Source organism: Myodes glareolus, chromosome 27 (assembly GCF_982192425.1).
Source record: "Myodes glareolus chromosome 27, mMyoGla1.1, whole genome shotgun sequence".
Taxonomy (NCBI): domain Eukaryota; kingdom Metazoa; phylum Chordata; class Mammalia; order Rodentia; family Cricetidae; genus Myodes; species Myodes glareolus.
In genome coordinates, this window is record NC_142052.1 from 44044950 (window position 1) to 44062507 (window position 17558).

General features: G+C 48.1%; 1 protein-coding gene across 1 annotated transcript in view; it reads left to right on the forward strand.

Annotated features, from left to right (window-relative positions):
* Cdk15 (cyclin dependent kinase 15) overlaps positions 1 to 16687 on the forward strand; it is a 93093-nt gene extending 76406 nt beyond the window's left edge. The window contains exons 12-14 of the mRNA XM_087902218.1: positions 2562 to 2701; positions 12895 to 13035; positions 14007 to 16687. Of these exons, the coding sequence (XP_087758344.1) occupies positions 2562 to 2701; positions 12895 to 13004 (250 nt within the window). The 3' untranslated portion in view covers positions 13005 to 13035; positions 14007 to 16687. The remainder of the gene's footprint in view (positions 1 to 2561; positions 2702 to 12894; positions 13036 to 14006) is intronic.
* Positions 16688 to 17558: the final 871 nt, after the last annotated feature.

Here is a 17558-nt window from a genome sequence, read left to right on the forward strand (position 1 = left end):
CTAGAGATACTTGGGTCTCCATGCTGCTCCACAGCCCCCCTCCCTTCCACGACTGACTTTTCAAAAATACTCCAAACCACAAAGCGGCTTCATACTCTATGCTGCTGCTGTTGCCGGGCCACATAGCCTTCCCCGTCTCTTTCTTTTAGCACTGAGCAGGACAAGAATTCTCTGTGTCACTTGACCCTCCTGGCCACGTGTCACCTACTGTCTCTGCCCATTCCTGCGCTTCTGGCCTTTGCCCAGACTTGCCTTTTCTCTGCTTGGTTCCTGGGGCAAGAAGTAATATCTGGAGCATTGCTAATCCAATCGCCATGAGCCGCGTCCAGCTCTCACAGGGAAACTGCTCCAAAATGAACGTAAGGGTCAGTTGTTCGGTGACGCTACCCATAGTCTTAGGACTCAACAACCACGTCGGGACAGTGACTACCGTATCGGACTGAGTAAAAATAAATGATTTCCATTGTTGTGGAAAATTCCACTGGACAGTGCTGGCCTGTGTTAGCACATGAGAGAATCCCTAGCTCTGTGGAGAACAGACTTTACATCAGGTAGCATCAGCATCAGAAGCCACCGTATGCTTCTGGGGGCTACATATTAGTACATCCCTTCTTAATTCTGGTGTCAAATAGGAAGGAACTGAAGCTTAGAGAAAGTAGGTTACCTGGGCCAGTGCCAGCCAGAAGGCAAGAGGAGGAACCAGGATTCATCTGCTGGACAGGTTTGCAACAGACTCAGGCGCAAGTCTGGTGAATCTAGAAGAGCTGAGGTATCTCCGGCCTTTCTGTACAGTTCCTACAGAGGTAGGATGGAATGGTGCAGGGGGCTAGAAACGGACCTTGCTGTGGGTTTAGTGGCAATAGCTTTGCTGTGATTGACAGGCAAGGCCAGGACAGCTTTCTGAATGATTGTTTCTTCCTGCCAATGGATGTTTCTTACGGTGGGTGTCTACCGCATCCTCAAGTGAGAGCGTTAGAAAAGTGGCCCCTCTAGCCTTACACTTTCCCCTCTCTATGGATGTAGGGGAAGCACCGTACCCAGGTGAGCTTATGGTAGGCAGTCTCATCCCCTACCGTAAGGGTCAGTAGCAACAAGGGGCGTAGGAGAGCCTTAGATCCAGAGGCAGGCTGTGCTAGACAACTAAACCTTGTCTCACTCCTCCGAGAACAACCATGCATTGCGTGTGTTGAGTAGCTACTGTCTTATGCAGCCACAAAGCGTGGGTAGAGCATGTGGACCTACCGGTCCTCCTTCATGCCCATTACCCTGGGATTTCCAAACTTCTTTAACTTGTCTATGGAACAATGATTCTGGACTTAGAGACCAATAATCCACTTGCAGAAGCAGATTTATGCTGTAGAAATCAGACACCTGGACGTTTCTTATGCAAATTTCTTGCAAAAATTAGGCAAATCACAACCACCGGACAGGAGTTCCAGCATCCCTTTATCATGCCTGTCCAAGAAGGCACACGCTCCTCCTTCCTCCATGTCGATGTGTGGCTTTGACACTACGCAAGCCTCTCTAGGTTTTGTTTGGCCGATTCATTTGTGGTCGTGCAACTCAACGCAGAATGTCAGGCTCCAGTCCCGACCACGTCCTCCAGTCCCAGTCAGGGATGAAGGCCGTTAGAATAGACAGTAGTTTAGATGGATAATTCTGCCTGGGATGACAAAACACTTTGGATAATTTATAACCAACAAGAACATTCCAGAGGACGGGAAGTCTGAGACGAGGGCACCAGTCGATTTAACGTCTGATGTGGGCTCTGTGCTTCATGCCTCCTTGGCATGCCTTCACGTGGTAGAAGAAACAAAGGCTCCCCAAAGCCCTCTTGGTGAGGGTACTGAGCCAGTGGTGCAGGCTTCTCCTCCGTAACCGAATCATCTCCGCAAGGCCAGACCTTCTGTCGCCCAGAATTCAAACCCGCAGACGAGAGGAGGGCCTTTTCCTTCCCGATAGCATCTATGCCTGCGCGGGACAACCTGGGGAGTGTCTGCACTCTGCTAGGGGCCAGAGCCATCTGTTCACATGTGAGAGCTGCTCAGCAAACACAGTCTCGAGGATGAGTCACTTCTGCAAAACTTGGGCGCTTGATTATTGCCACGGCCCATCTCCGTCTCTAGAGGAATCAAGGAAACATCTTAGCGGATAACCCTGGGGCTGAGCTGCAGAATCCTTGTCAATAAGATTGTTAATAAGACCATCTCCAGATTGCCCCCTGCACCCCACCCCACCCCAGACCTCCATGCTTCCTGTCTTTGGTATCCAGAGTCTGGAACATCCAGGCAACTAGGCCTTTCTGCTGTGTGGGAGCTAAAGTCCCCTCCAAGAAGAAGCCTTCATTTGGTTTGTCTCTGCAATCACCAATCTGTGTTCTTCATGTGCACATAGGCCCAGTGACGCGGTGGAGGTGAAGGTTGACACTGTCACCCTTCCTCTTAGCGGCCCAGGGAGTGCCTGTTTGTTACTGTCTTGTCATTTAGTCCTCAGTTTTTATCCTCCGCACCCCCAAATAGCAGCCTTTAAAGAAACTCCGATTCTTCCTTCTACTTTTCTAGCCTGGGTGGAGCTCCTGAAGCTGAAGACCTGGCCTCCCAGATGCTGAAAGGCTTCCCTAGGGACCGTGTCTCGGCACAGGAAGCGCTCGCGCATGATTACTTCCGGGTCCTGCCGTCCCAGCTGTACCAGCTTCCTGATGGTAAGTGCGTGCGCACGCACATAGGCATCAAACCTCATCTTACATGTTTTTCCCCAACGCTGGAGAATCATAGAGTTTGCAAAGCAGAAGTGAAGTCAGAGGTTAATTTGCTTTCCAGAAAGCAAGAAGCAAGGGGACCCAGTCTGCTCTGAGCTTGGAGTAAGATTCTCTAAAACCCAGACGCCCGGGTGGGAAAAGGTGACAAGGACCTCCTTGCAGGGATGCAAGCCTTCCCCGCGCGCAAGCTTCTGCTTGGAAGCTGGCGGAGATGAAAGTGGCCTCTGAGGTGTTTGCTTCAGTGAGCATCTGCCAGGAGAAGCCAAACCAAAGTTTCTAACAAGCTGCTTCTTGAGAGTAAGCTTCCCTTCCAGAGAGTAAGACGAGAGGTGACATAGATATGTCAGGAAGGAGAGATGGGCCCTTCTTGATTGGTAACACGATGCCTCAGAAGGAAGCTGGGAGGTTGGGCGCTGGGGGGAAGGGAAGTGCCCTCCCAGGCTAGGCGCCCACTGCAAACACCGGTTACCCTGAAACCAGCCTTGGCCGCCTGGGCCTGAAGTCATCTTCCAAATCTGAAATCTGCCGAGGGGGGGTCACATGGCAGGAGCTCTACTTGGGTTTCTCAGAAACCCAGGAAGGGCCAGGAGGAGGATGTGGGTGGTATGCGGTCAAGGCCTGGGCTGTTTAGGGCGGGCTGGGGAAGAGTATCCTTAGGTGAGGTTTCTTTGAAAATATCCACATTCAATGGAAAACCGTCGTTTTGAAGTCCTAAGCCAGAGAAAAGACAGCTGAGCAGGAAGGCCTGGGGGTCAGCCTGGGGAGAGGGGACTGGGGTGGAAGTGGGGTGAGGGCAAGGATGGGGTGCGCTGGGGTACAGAGCTAATGGCCCAGAGGCATAGGTACAGCCTGGTCCAACTGCCAGGCTTTGTAAACGCAGCTTCCCCGAATCTTAGACATTGTTGTGCAACAGCCCAGATTTCTTAGTTTGGGATTCTTGAGGAATTTTATTATTAAAGTCACTTAAGATCTCTAAAAATAACCATCACCATGCAGGCGAGGTTAATATCTTACTTAACCCTGTAAGGAGAGGCAGCCATTAGAATTTATTAAGCTGCTGTTAAGTGTCAAGAACACATGAATTGCTATTAAAAAAAAAAAAAGTTGAGGAAAACAAGAGACTTGTCCTTGGCCTGGAGGGTCTTACAGAGTGGGAGGAAGAGAAGGTGGTGAAGAGGAAATGGGGCACCCTCTACACATATTAGCACAAATCATATCCGAACAGCTCAGATGTGCTGTGATCAGCCACAGATGTGCAGAGGCTGTCTGTGCTGAAGGCGAATCTGGAGACACGAGGATAAACGAGGATAATTCGAGAGACGGATGGGACTGGCCGTGAACCTGCGGAGGGTTTTACCAAGGAGGCCGAGGGATGGGTCAGACCGAAGGGCACTTTAGGAGACCCTACAGCACCCACCCCTTTCCTGGCACCTATGCCGCACGTGTCCACGCTGCCTGACCCATTCTGCTCCCCTGTTTCCAATCTGGGCCTACAATCCTTCCTTCTCAATGCCTAACTCATACGTGTGCATGTTTGGCCGCGCACACACCCCCTCCCATCTCTCTCCTTAAAGAAATATTCCCGGTTAGCTTCCTGTGGAGTTTATTATGCTGGACACCGGAGAATGGCTGGCGTCTTCAAGCCTTTATGGGCACCAGCTTTTTAATGAAGAGGCAGCCATCACTATCCAAACTGGAGCGCCCCTAGGAACCTGGGTTTTGATTCTCCCCAGAAATCTTAAGCAAAGTTATCAACCAGCAGACTCTGGAGCATACACTATCTAAAGGTGTGTGTGTGTGTGTGTGCGTGCGCGCGTTCAGAACAATCTGTATTCCTTCTCTGTTCACCCTGCTGCAGAGCCCAAATCTACTCTGACACTTTGAGAAAAATGAAAAGCTAGGATCTTGCGGGAGCCTGCCTGTGCTGGGGGAGATGAGGAGTGCTCACAGCAGGAGGGAAGTTGACTTTTCTTTATACATATAGGGGTTTTTCCATGCAGAGTTTAAATTATGCCTGATAAAAGGAGCTTCGTGGATGTTTCAGTTCTTTCAAATTCTCCTGGCTTCCTCCCAATTAAATGAGGTTTGTCAAAGCCACGGGGCTCTGCTGGCTGCTGCCTCGGTGGACAAGCACTTCCTGCAGCGACATCTCGAGTCCCCGAGGGAGAAGATGAAAGGGCCAGCACCAAGAGACAGGGAAGAGGGGTGCCACCGTGTGTGTGTGTGTGTGTGTGTGTGTGTGTGTGTGTGTGCGTGCGTGCGTGCATAGGGCAGGTGTAGAAACACTCACAGACAGATCGACATTAGGATGTGAGGCAAACAGGCCAGAAGAGCAAAAGAACTGGGAAATTAGGAGAATGGGGAGAAGCCCCCAAGCAGTCTGTGTCCCTTCACCGCAGTGGCCCTGACCAAGGGCGCATCCTCCACTAAGGGCTGTATTCCCCGGGCAAGGCACCGCCTCAGCCTGCTTTTTCATTGCCCCTGGCAAAGAGCCATTGTTAACAGCCCGCTCTGCAGACAGAATCCCAGCGGATAAGCCCAGCTCCCAACCTGCAGGGTCAGAAAATTCTCCTTTGGTGGGATGGGCTGCCGCAGGCACGGGAATTGTGCAGAAAATAAGACGCGTTCTTCCGAGCGGTGTGTGAGAAGAATTGCTGTGTTGTCATTAGAGAGACTTTGCTCCCTGGAAGCATTTCAGCATGGACTTGTTTAGGGGCTTATATTTACACCAGTCTATTCTGCATTTATTCTGGTCACAGGGTAAGAGAGTTGTCACTTTACAATATGTCCTGTTTCCCCTTTGATCTGGAAGATGCCTACTCTCATTGTCTGGCCTCTGAAGATGACAATGAAGCATGAAACTTGTAAGTGGAGCACAGAGGACAGCCCAAATCCCCACAGAAGGTTCCGGTGAAACTCCCCACAAAATCAAAGGCCGGTCCCCATCAATCTATGCCGATTTTCATCAAGCCAGGGCTCCAGCCACACTTTCCCTGGGTTGTGGCAGTGCGTTTAGAGTCCTAGGAAACGGATCAAAGGTGATTTGTCATGGAAACCCAGGAATTCCAGGATTAGCTCCCAGGTGGAGATCCCTGCTAAGGGGGCGGGGGTGGGGTGGGGGGGGATGTCGAAGTGAGAACGGTTGAGCCTGTGGGAATGTCTGCCAAGTCCCTCCTTGACTCTTGAACACCTGAAGAAACATTTGTTGAAGGAGAAATTATTGGTAGTCCCTCTCTCAAAACACACCCATCAGCAAGCTAATTGCTTCTGCAGATGGCCGGGGAGCGGTTCTCCCCAGTCTGCATCAGCTCATGGCCATGCCTGTGGTCCCCATGGCCAAGCCAGCAGCGCAGGCCGTCAGCTGGGGCGGCGAGGACCTAAAATTAGGCCCCTGGCAGTTCTCTAATCTTAGCTGCAGGTTCAGCCTCTTTGCTTAATTCCCTCTGCCCTCAGCGTGAACTTGGGCTCTGGGGAAGGAACACCAGTTAGCGATTTGGGGGTGGAGGAGTAGAAAACCATTAAGCTGCCCCTTCTAGAAATGCTCCATCTGTCCATTCTTACAGGAAGCCTTCCAAACATTACCCTTAAAAAAGTTAAGGCTGATTTTTGGAAGCCCGCCATTCTTAGTACACATACTGATCCACAAGAGTGTTTTTTATCTGGGCCAGTAAATGCCACATGATTTAAGAGTCTGGTCCTTAAGCCAGGGCTCTTGATCGGCAAGACATCAAAGGTTCTCTTTCTCTCTCTCTCTCTCTCTCTCTCTCTCTCTCTCTCTCTCTCCCTCCCTCCCTCCCTCTCTCTTCTCTCTGATTTTCTATCCTAATCCAGGTTTGAATCAGTCTCTACCATTCCTTCCTGGACTAAATCCCCTTCTCTCCTTTAAAATAGATCTTGGCATCTTAGAAAAAAAAATATATATATATATCCAGAAGTTTAAAAGCGTACCGTGTTTCACATGCTTTGGTAGATATAATATGCTATGGCTGCACAGGGGTGGAAGAGCCTGGAACACTTATCTCTGCCTTCCCCACCTCCTCTCCCATTGCCCGCTCTTCCTGCCCCCATTAACACAGGACTCATATTTTGCTTCGCTCAAAAAAAAAAAAACTATTTCTCTTTTAACATAATATCTCTATACATTTGATGATTCTGTGATGCCACATCCCTGTTCAGTTGTTTCTGTAGTCTAGGTTTCTGTAATTACTATTAATATTATTATTTTGAATGTGTGTGTGTGTCATAACTGTGTGGAAACTGACCTGGGACTCATTCCTTGGGAGCTGTCAACCTTGGTTTTTGATAGGAGCGCCTCACCGGGATCTGGGGCTCACAGGTTGGGCTAGGTTAGGCAAGCTGAAGTTCTAGGAATCTGCCTATCCTATCCCCTCTCCAGTACTGGTGTTACTGTTCTCGCCACCACATTTTCACAGGGAAGGATGCTGAGGATCCCAAGTCCTCGTGATTACACAGCGAGTATTTACCCTCTGAGGTGGCGCTCCAGTTCCTTCCTCCTCCTCCTCTTCCTCTTCCCCACCACCCTGTACTGGGGATTGAACCCAGGACCTCACACATGCTTGGCAAGTTCTTGACCCCTGAGCCTTACCCTTCCTTAACCACCTCCCACCACACACATAGCAGATATAAATTTCGTTCCTCCAGCTTTTTTTTTTTTTTTAAGTCATTGGATCTTATTGTTGAATTCCGAAATTCTTCCCATTTTTTGTCTCGAAGACTGTGGACCCAGCGCAGAGTCTGGTTTCTCACATAGTGGGCAAATTATGTTCCAGTTCATTCATCAAACATTTACCGAGTGTCTATTAGGCGTGATGCCGAAGAACGGAGCGATGAATGAGGCGGGGACTTTTTCCTCGAAGCGCGTACAGTCCTTAAATCAATGAGGCTGGTCCGTGGGCAGCTACAGGTCAGCTGGTATATGCAAAGCGCCCTGAGTGTTCGAAGAACCTGAGCTTCAGTAAGGTCACCTTAGAGAGCCAGGATAAGTGCAGGTGGATCTTGAATGATAATGAGTTGGGGGATGGGAGGGGATGAGGAGAAGGCTCAACGGGCAAGAAACTTTCTGTGTAAAAAATGAGAACCTGAGTTTAGATCCCTAACACCGTTGGGCAGTGGTGGTACACTTTGATTCCAGCACTTGGGAGGCAGAGGCAGGCGGATCTCTGTGAGTTCGAGGCCAGCCTGCTCTACAGAGAGAGTTCCAGGACAGCCAGAACTACACAGAGAAACCCTGTCTCAGGGGGGAAGAAAAAAAAAATTCCAGCACGCATGTAAAAGTGGACACAGTCTGTTACCTCAGAATGGATCACGGAAGATCACTAGCCAGCCAGCCTAGTCAAAAAGCTTTAGGTTCAATGAGAGACTGTCTTCAAAACTAAGGTGGAGCGAATTGACCAGGACACCAGCATCCTTTGCTAGTTTCTGTGCGCGTGCAGGCACACACACACACACACACACACACACACACACACACACACACGCAAAGATGATGTGTCCGGGTGGTTAGGACCAAAAGGGAATTAAAGGAGATAAATGTGGTATAATTGGGGGGAGGGGAGAGGCAGAGTCATATGTACCGCAGGCTAGCCTTCAATCTACTGTATAAGGATGACCTTGAGCTTCTGATCCTCTAAATTCTAGGCAGGTCTGCCACACACAGTTTATACGGTGCTGGGACATGCTCAGCAAACACTATTTACTACCTGTGCCCCTATCCCTGGCATGCCTCTCAAGATTCTCCAGTGCCTTCTTTGAGAGACACTGGCAGGATCTTGAAGCCGATCTGTCACAGATTTTAATACGTTCTTGCAACAGTTTAAACATTTTAAGTATTCACCAAGGGAACTTGCTGTAGCCTTCTGTATGACTTCAAGCTGCTTGCTTATTGCTTTGTTTTTTTTAAAAAAAATATTTATTTTATGGGTATGAGTGTTTTGCCAGCATGTCTGTGTGCACCATGTGTGTGCCTGGTGTCTGCACAAGCCCAGAAGAGACCACTGGATCCTCTGGGGATGGAGTTACAGACTGTCCTTTGGCAGATAGGAAGTTCACAACCACTGTGCCCTTTCTCCAGCCCCTTAGTTACTTTTGTATCTAGTGTACTTAACGTGTAGCTAGACTATGTTTGAGGCCGGGTTTCAAAATCTGAAGATGTGGAAAAGAGGGAAGCAAGAGTCTAAGCCAGGCTTGCTTCTCTACCCATTCCTCATTTATTTAATTATTTTTATCTCTCTGCCTGTCTGTCTATCTCTCTATTTTTCCTGAGGTGGGGTCTTGCTGTGTAGCTTTGGCTGACCCAAAATTTACTCTGTAAACTAGGCTGGTGTGTGCCACCACAGCAGGACCTGAAACAGTGAAGATAGTTAGCTACTTCAGTTAAAGGTGCTCTGTGGTCCCTTGGGCTTTGAAGACACAAAACTGCCACACACACACACACACACACACACACACACACGAGCCAGGATCTGGCCTTCTTGTACAGAAGTGTGCACTCCGAATAATCGCACACAATATGCAGTTTTAGTGGCTGGACTGATTATGTGTCAGAACAACACAGCACCCACGTGATGGGGGAAGATCAAGACATTTTGCAAGGCTGGTTTAATCTCCAAGTTCTTTGTGACTCCTTTACCCTTTAGTACAGACAAGGGAGATTGGATTATCTTGTTTCCTGGCAAGGTTACTCAGCGCCCCAATCCCATTAAGTCACTTTCTACACTCCAGTGCACCGGCCTTCCCCAGGTTATCAGCGAGGGGAGAGTAAACGGAGACGCTGGGATCCGATTTCTAAGGAGGAAAGTCAAAGCGGAGCCTGAAAGGGGTGACAGCGAGCGGCCAGGAGCGGAGGAACTCAATTAGACGGAGAGACAACTATCTCATTATCTCCTCTGAAACGATCTAAACACGTAAGACTCTAGAAGTTTTAAGTAAACGTGTCTTCCTGGCCGTCTAGATGACTGGATTTCCTTCTCAGAGAACTTTTGAGCGCCCACTTTTGTATTTATTTATTCTAAGCACAAAGCAGCTGAGGTAATTACGTTGTCAGATTCGCTAAGCTAATGAGCAAGTCACCAAGTGGAAGGGCTTGCCTTGCTGAGATCACTGAGGGAGAGCCGTCTGCTGCCTTCCCTCTCTCCCTTCCCTTCCCATCATTTTCTTCCCTGCCTTTCCATTTTCTTTTACAGTGTGTTAGGAAAGAGAGTCCGGCAGTCACGACTGACTTGAATCCTTTTGATTAGACTCTCAGGCTTTCAATCTCTCTCTCTCTCTCTCTCTCTCTCTCTCTCTCTCTCTCTCTCTCCCTCTCCCTCTCCCTCTCCCTTTCTCTCTCTCTTCCTTCCTCTCTCCCTTCCTTCCTTCCTCCCTCCCTCTTTCTCTTCCTCCCTCTATCTCCTTCCCTCCCTCTCTCTCCCTTTTTCTCCCCCCCCTTCTCCTCTCTCTTCCTTCTCCCCTCTCCCCACTCCTCCTCCACCTCCTCCCTATTTTTGTGGGGCAAGGAAGCCTCAAGGAAGCCCAAGCTTTTCATGCCACTGTCTCCAAGGTGAGAAGAAGTCTCCTAAATTGGCTCCTATTTGAGTCTACAGAGTCAGCTGCGAAGTATAGACACTGTTGATTTTAGCAGATGAATTGTTTATGCTGTGATGGGAATATTTTAGCATCCCTGTGAAAAATGTCTTATTCAGATCAGCAAAAACTTATTCTCCTCCCCATCCCAGCCTAGCAAAACTCTAATTCCAAAGCAAATATGTCCAAAGCACAGATTTCCCACAGCGTTGAAGCAGAGATGTCCAGGCCCAGTCAGTCAAGGCCAACAACGCAGCTTCCTTCTTCCCTCTGGGTGTAAACAGTTCTGAGCAAACAATATCATTAAGACATTATGTGCCTTTGGTGTGTCAAACACAAGAGTCTGTCTCTGACACATACTGAGCTATTTGGAGCAGCCTGTCCCACAGACCATGAGCCTGGAAAAGCAATGCCTGAGTTCCCACTGTAAGCAAGTTCTGTGCACATGCCTGGGTGAGTCGAGGCTCCTGAGCTGCCCGGCTCATGACCCCAGCAACGGCAACTGTTTGGCGCCTACTGAATGTCAGAAACTGTGGAAGGCGGCTTGCACGCATTCAGTTTTTGTTTTTGTTTTTGTTTTTTTTAACTCATGACAATCTGCTGGGAAGTTTTGTTCTCCTCTCAGGCAGATGAGCCCCTTAACTTTGGAAGAACTTGGTCCATCGCTCTGTTGAACCCACTCAGAGACACAGGCATCTGTGGAACTGCAAACTGCCAGGGTGCCCAGTCAGTCAAATACAGACTGTCTCTGATGGGCAATGTTTTCATTGAAGACTTGTTTCAAAGTTAGAATGGAGTAATAGCCATAGGCACTCAGTAGGAACCACAGAATGGGCCTTCCATGCCCATGGGTCCCCCACTATAGAGTCTATGCATTTTGGATTCAGACAACCCCACATATTCAGGGGCCTGTGTCTGGCCTCCACATGGGCCAACTCTTCTCTGGTCGGTCATTATTTCCTTTAAGATGTCGTATAACTGTTTATACAGCGAGTACCACATTAGGTTTGGTGAATAATCTAGAGACAATTTAAAGGACACAATGTGTGTGTGTGTGTGTGTGTGTGTGTGTGTGTAATATGCACACAGGGTTCTGCTTTACACAAGAGACTCAGCATCTTTTGGTACACGCAGGAACCAGGGCTCAAGGGATGACTTCATTTCAAGTTTTGATCTTTTGGGGGTCTAGTGATGCACCTTCTCCTCACTGGGTGGCGGCAGACTGATACATGCCCCAGTCTCACAGTCGCTAGGGTAAACAACCAGCTCTATCATGTGTTGCTAAGCGCTAGTGTTCCATTGATTAGGTGTGCTAAATGCTTGTTGTTGTTGTTTTGAGATAGGATCTTATTAAATACATTTCTGTATTTGTTTATATACGTGGGTATTTTGTCTGCATGTATTCCTCTACACCAGAAGGGGGCATCGGATCCTGTGGGACTGTAGTATAGACCATTGTAAGGCACCAGGTGGGTACTCATTGAAGTCAAGACGTCTGAAAAAAACGGCCGCTAAGTCTTAGCCGCTGAGTCATCTTTCCAGCCCTTATAAATGCATTTTTGATGGAGCTTCAGAGATGGCTTAATGGTTAAAAGTAACAACTGTTCTTCCAGAGGACCAATTCCTAGGTTCAATTCCCAGCACCCTTGCCACGGTTTATAACTGTCTGTACCTCCAGTCCCAAGGGATCCAATGCCCCATTCTGGCCTCCACAGGGACTGCATGCCTAGCGCACAAACATACAAAACACATAAAATAAAGGGTACCTTTTTTGATGTGTGAATACCTGTTATCTTTCTTTTGTGCTGGGGATTGAACCAAAGGACTTACACTGGTTTACCACAATATACCCCATGGGAAGTCAAGGAACAACTGTCTATGTATATGGATAAAAGTACTACAAAAAGATATTTCAAAATAGCTTGCTTTTCTTTTTTCATTTGTCAAATCCACGCTTTAGAGTCTATCTGAAGCTTTAGAGCAAGCTTCCTAATTCTGCAACCCTTTAATACAGCTCCTCATGTTGTGATGACCCCCAACCATAAAATTAATTCATTGCTACTTCATAACTGTAATTTTGCTCCTGTTACAAATTGCAATATAAATGTCTGATATGCAGTTTATCTGGTATGCAACCCCCCAAAAGAGTCGCAACCCACAGGCTGAGGACCAGTGCTCTAGAGACTAACGTATCTGACAAGTTTTTCAATCTTATCCCATGTGATGTTTTTTGCCTGCCCTTGTTGGAACTTCAGTCTGGACTCCTGGGTGTGACGTTCTAACTCTTCACCTTGGGTTCCAGATCCTTCCCCAATTTCACCCGCTAATGTTCCCTTGGCAGATATGCACTGAACTGAACTAAATAGGGAGCACTTGACAAACTATTAGAGATTCGGTAAAGGAAGTCACCCCTGAGTCAGTAGAAGTTATTAGTCAGTCTGCCTATTTTGACCTCTCCTTGGGTAACAGATGTTACAACAGGCAGACAAGATATATGTCCTGTGAAAAAGCTCAGGAAATCACAGGTTGATGCGTTCCTCTTTTCCTCCCTACAGAGGAGTCTTTGTTTGCCGTTTCGGGAGTGAAGCTGAAGCCAGAAACGTGTGATCTTCCGGCCTCCTACAGGAAGGGTCACTACCTAGCCGGCTTTAACAAATGCTGGTGAAAAGGAAAAAAAGGTCATCACGATCTTTCAGGTAAATGGTTCCAGAGTCAGCATGGGATCACTGCCGGCTGGAGGGAACCCTGTTCACCTCTGCCCTGGGTCTGCCACTCCTTGGACGGCCTCTTCAGAACTTCATTTCCTAAGCTGGGGACGAGGTGAGGATGTCCTGACTACTTCTCCCACCCCTGGAGTTGCAGTCGGCTTTTGAGTCACATCTTGTGGGGATTTGTGCCAACACTGGTGGTCTTGTTTTTCTTAACTAGGTAGCTGGCAAGGGACATCAGGGCTCACACTGACCAACGAGCCCAGTTTCCCCAAAGCCTGAGAGGTCTCCTGGGTGCTGAAGTAACGCGGCTCCTGCCAAGCCAAGATGCTTTGTCACCTTTTTGCCATCATGTGGTGAATCATCTTCCCAGACAATCTCAGATCCACCTAGAAGGGTTCTGCTAAGCCTGGTGGAACACTCCCCAAAGCCAAGGATAGACACCCCCAGGCCTCTCAGGAACACTCCCGACACCGAGCCTCTGCCCAGAGCAGAAGGGACAGTAACCTAGACACGGTTAAAGCAAAGCCACGCGCAGGGCCAATCAGCCTTTTAGGTGTCCATGGCCAGATTCCAAACCATGGTAACTATTCCATGATTGGGTCACCCAATTGGCAACCACTGATTGGTCATGTCTCCTTGGGCCCTGCATGTATGTAGCACACAGAAGGACCTGCAGGCAAAACACGGAACAAGCCATGTGCATAACAATAAATAAACTTTTAATGGATATTTTAAGATGATGTAATCATACCTTTTGCTTTGTTATTGGGGGGAGGGTCTTTTTCTTTTTCTTTTCTTTTCTTTCTTTTTTTTTTTTTTTTGAGACAGGGTTTCTCCTGGCTATCATCACCTTTTTTAAAGCCAAACTATGGAATGCCATCGGTAACTGCAGTAGTCTTAGTGAGTTTGCTTTAGCCAGTCTGCACTCTCTCACTTGTTTCTCCATTCCCTTTCAGGGCTGTGGCCATGCTGTTACTTTGTGTCCGCTTACTATGAAGCTTCACACCCTGCTCCATTCGGGACCAGAGATCTTCATTCTCTCTCCTGTCACCCGGACTATTTAAAACAGGGTGCGCAAGGCCACGGTTGAACACGCGCAGAGAAGAGGATGGAAGGTTATCGAAGGTTATCGTTGTTTTTGTTGCCTAAGCAAAGGGGCGCACACTGAGGCGGTGTGAAAAGAGCCCCTCAGAACAGGTTCAACCATTTGGACGATTTCCTGGACCGGAAGCTCCTTTTCTTGACGGGACGGATTGAGAGACAACTGGAACATTCCGGAGCCAGAGCCGGTGCTTGCTGAGGCCTGCCGTACTTGGGTTCCTTTCAGTTCTCCCCGACCCAAAGACTTCTGTGGCAAGAGAGGATTAGTGTGGCTTAGAGAGGTCTCCCGGGAAGGTGGTCTCCTGGATAAAACTGTCAGCAAATGGACCTGCTTGGGACTATTTGTGATGAGCCCCAGGGAGTGCATCCTTCCCCTTCACGGGCTATCAGGATGTATTACTGCTTCAGTCCACCGGGATTGTAAGCGTTCACACTGAGCTGCCACCCAGAGTTGAGTTTCAGCCTATCGTCTGCTATTTAATTAATCACCTGAATCTTAATTGTCCGCGTTGACCACGAAGGCAATGAAGAATCTAAGCTCCCATGATGGTGGAGATACTGGAGCCTCAAAGATGGAACTCAAACTCTGTGGCACCGTCAGATACACATGTGCACACACAGCACCCTCGGCAGGGACACTACTGACATTTGTGCCTCCTAAAGGAAGCCCGGAAAACTCAAATTACTTCATCAAGGAGACCTCTCGTGAAATATAGTAGCCTCGAAACCAGAGACCACTGGGTATCCTTTAGAAGAAGGAACCAATTAAGAGAGCATTTTAAAATGGTAACTGTCCACCCAGTGGTTGAGATGAAAGAAGGAGAAAAAGATACATGCAGATAGTCGTGTCTCCCCGCCCCCAAAAGCTGCCTTTGTATATATTAGCAAGCAACTGTACAAAGTCTGCCCACTGCACCTGCAAGATCAAACAGTTTCGGCTGGACGGGGCAGGGAAGGTGTGTGTGCAAATAACAGACCTTATTCAACCTAGGAAAATGCCAGTGCTGGTATTGTAAAGGATTCAGACTTCGGTCCCATTCTAGTCCCGGATTTCTATTGCATAAATCAGGGAAAATACATAACTTACTCAGAAAACCCACTGAAAAAGTACTACTATTATTATTCCATTGTATATGTGGAAACTAGGCCTGGCACGATTAAGTAATTTCTCGAAGGCGGTCGCCGGAGTTCAGACGCAAACCTCAGGTCTTACTGTGTCACATGAGAGCATTCTGGCAATCACGTTTATAGACCATTCCGCTGCTGAAGAGTTAGTGGATGCTTCACGTTGGCTCGCAATTCAGAGGACTAGGCCCTGGTGAATTAGCAGCAAGTCAAAACAATACTTACTCCTGTCGGTTTTTATCTGATTTAAATTCTTACACGTTGGCCTTAAAATGCCTACAACTTACGTAAGGCTGCGACTTTAGTGGGAAGAGGCCCTTTAAGTACAAGATAAATTAATTATATAATCCTACGGGCCCCCAACAGATAATGCTAATCCCTTCAGGCTACAGAAATGAAAGACTGAGTCGATGCCCCACAAGAAGAATGTAGCTTAGTCTCTGATCTGGGCACGTTTAAATCATTAAGCTTGGCTTCACGTATCACATACCACACTCTAAAAGAAGCATTCTATGAAATAGATGTTTATTGTACACCATCAGTTTTCCCATCTAATCTTGCATAATCTTCTTAACAATGCTAAGACGTAGAGTTTACAGAGAACACTAAGAATCAGATAGATCTAAGGAGCTAGGTTGTGATGCCCAAACTCTGTCTCCAAAGCCTGGGCTTTCCCCAGCACACCTTCAGCTTGGTGCTGCGTTCTCCAAGGTACCAGGATAAGGCACATAGAGGGACAGCTGCTGTAAGAGAAAACCCAGGAGCCAAAGACACTGCTCCCAGGGGTAGAGGCTGTCACAAAGCAAAGGGGCTGACCAGCTACTGGGCTACGTAAGGCAGGGACCGCCTAGATTGCAGCTGCTGTGGGGGAGCAGGTCGGAAGACTCACCTGAGCTGGCTCACCTGTCCACGAACATGGACTGAGTCCCCTGAGCTGGCTCACCTGCCCACAAACACAGGCTGAGTTCCCACCACAGTGATGGTTTCCTCTACCTCCTGGATGATACAAAGAGCAATAGCCAAGATTCCTAGTTGGAAGGGAGAACAGCTGGCCTTTTGGATTCTCACACGCTGGGGTTTCTGTAAGATCCTGTTGCTGCAAAAATAGGTAGATTTGTTTTATTTTCTATGAAAGCATTTTTCTCCCATTAAATGAACAAAATCATCCTCTTTGGCCTGGCGGTAGTTTCTCACGTCTTTAATCCCAGCACTCAGGAGGCAGCGACAGGTGGATTTCTGAGTTTGAGGTCAACCTGGTCTGTAAAGAGGGCTGTTACACCAATAAACTCTGTCTCTAAAAAGAAAAAAAAATCCTCTTTAATTCTAAGTGGAAAATAACGTTTGTGCTTTTCTTTTCTCCTATAGCAGAAAGATTAATAAAAATTATGCATACAGTTCTAGAACATACAAATTTTCCTTCATTCCTTGATTTTGTAAAATGAGCATTTCTGCTGTTTGTGCATTTTTTTCCTCCCTTGTTTTTGCTGATTCCTTTGCTAGAGACACACTCGGCTTTAAAGAACATAATTATCAGTACTCCGTTTGATTAACCACACTTAACCATGACCGGTGTTCCTCTGAGAGTTCTGTCTCTGGGTTACCGATGATCGCACGGCACTTCCTGCCTTAGCGGGTGGGGAGGAGAACAGGATTTGCTCTGCCAAAGAGAGTCATCTCCGAGCCAAGCGTTCCCTGGATTTTACCAGGTTTGCTTTGTTTCGTTGTTTGCTGTCACGCGAGCCAGAAGCACTCAAGATGAGTCAGGGATGGGACGAGATAGGACAGTGCTCCCAAACACTCACACATAGTGGGAGAGAGACACAGAACTTTCTACTTGGACTGGAGAGATGGGTTGGTGGGTGAAAGCCCACACTGCTCTCAGTTTCTAGTGGCTTCCAGCACCCACATCAGGCCTCTCACAACTGCTTGTAGCCCCAGCTCCAGGGACTCCAATCCCCTTGGACCTCTAAGGACACTTCTACCCCCACAGGCACACACCCTTCCCCTCAGACACATAAAACAAACAAACCTTCATCCTACTTAAGCCACTAATATCTTGGAGTTGTTCCTAAGTGTAACCGAGACTTTCCTGGCCAGAAACGGGTGCATGAAACATAGACCTGCATTGTTTTATACATCAGTCTATCTTCTTTGTTTCCTTTTGCCGTTCTTGTTGGTTCTGGGCCGCTCTTTTGGGGGACACAGTTCAGTTCCCAGTACCCACAACTGTCTGAAACTCCAGGCCCAGGGGATCCAACACCCTCCTCGGATCTCCGCAGGCA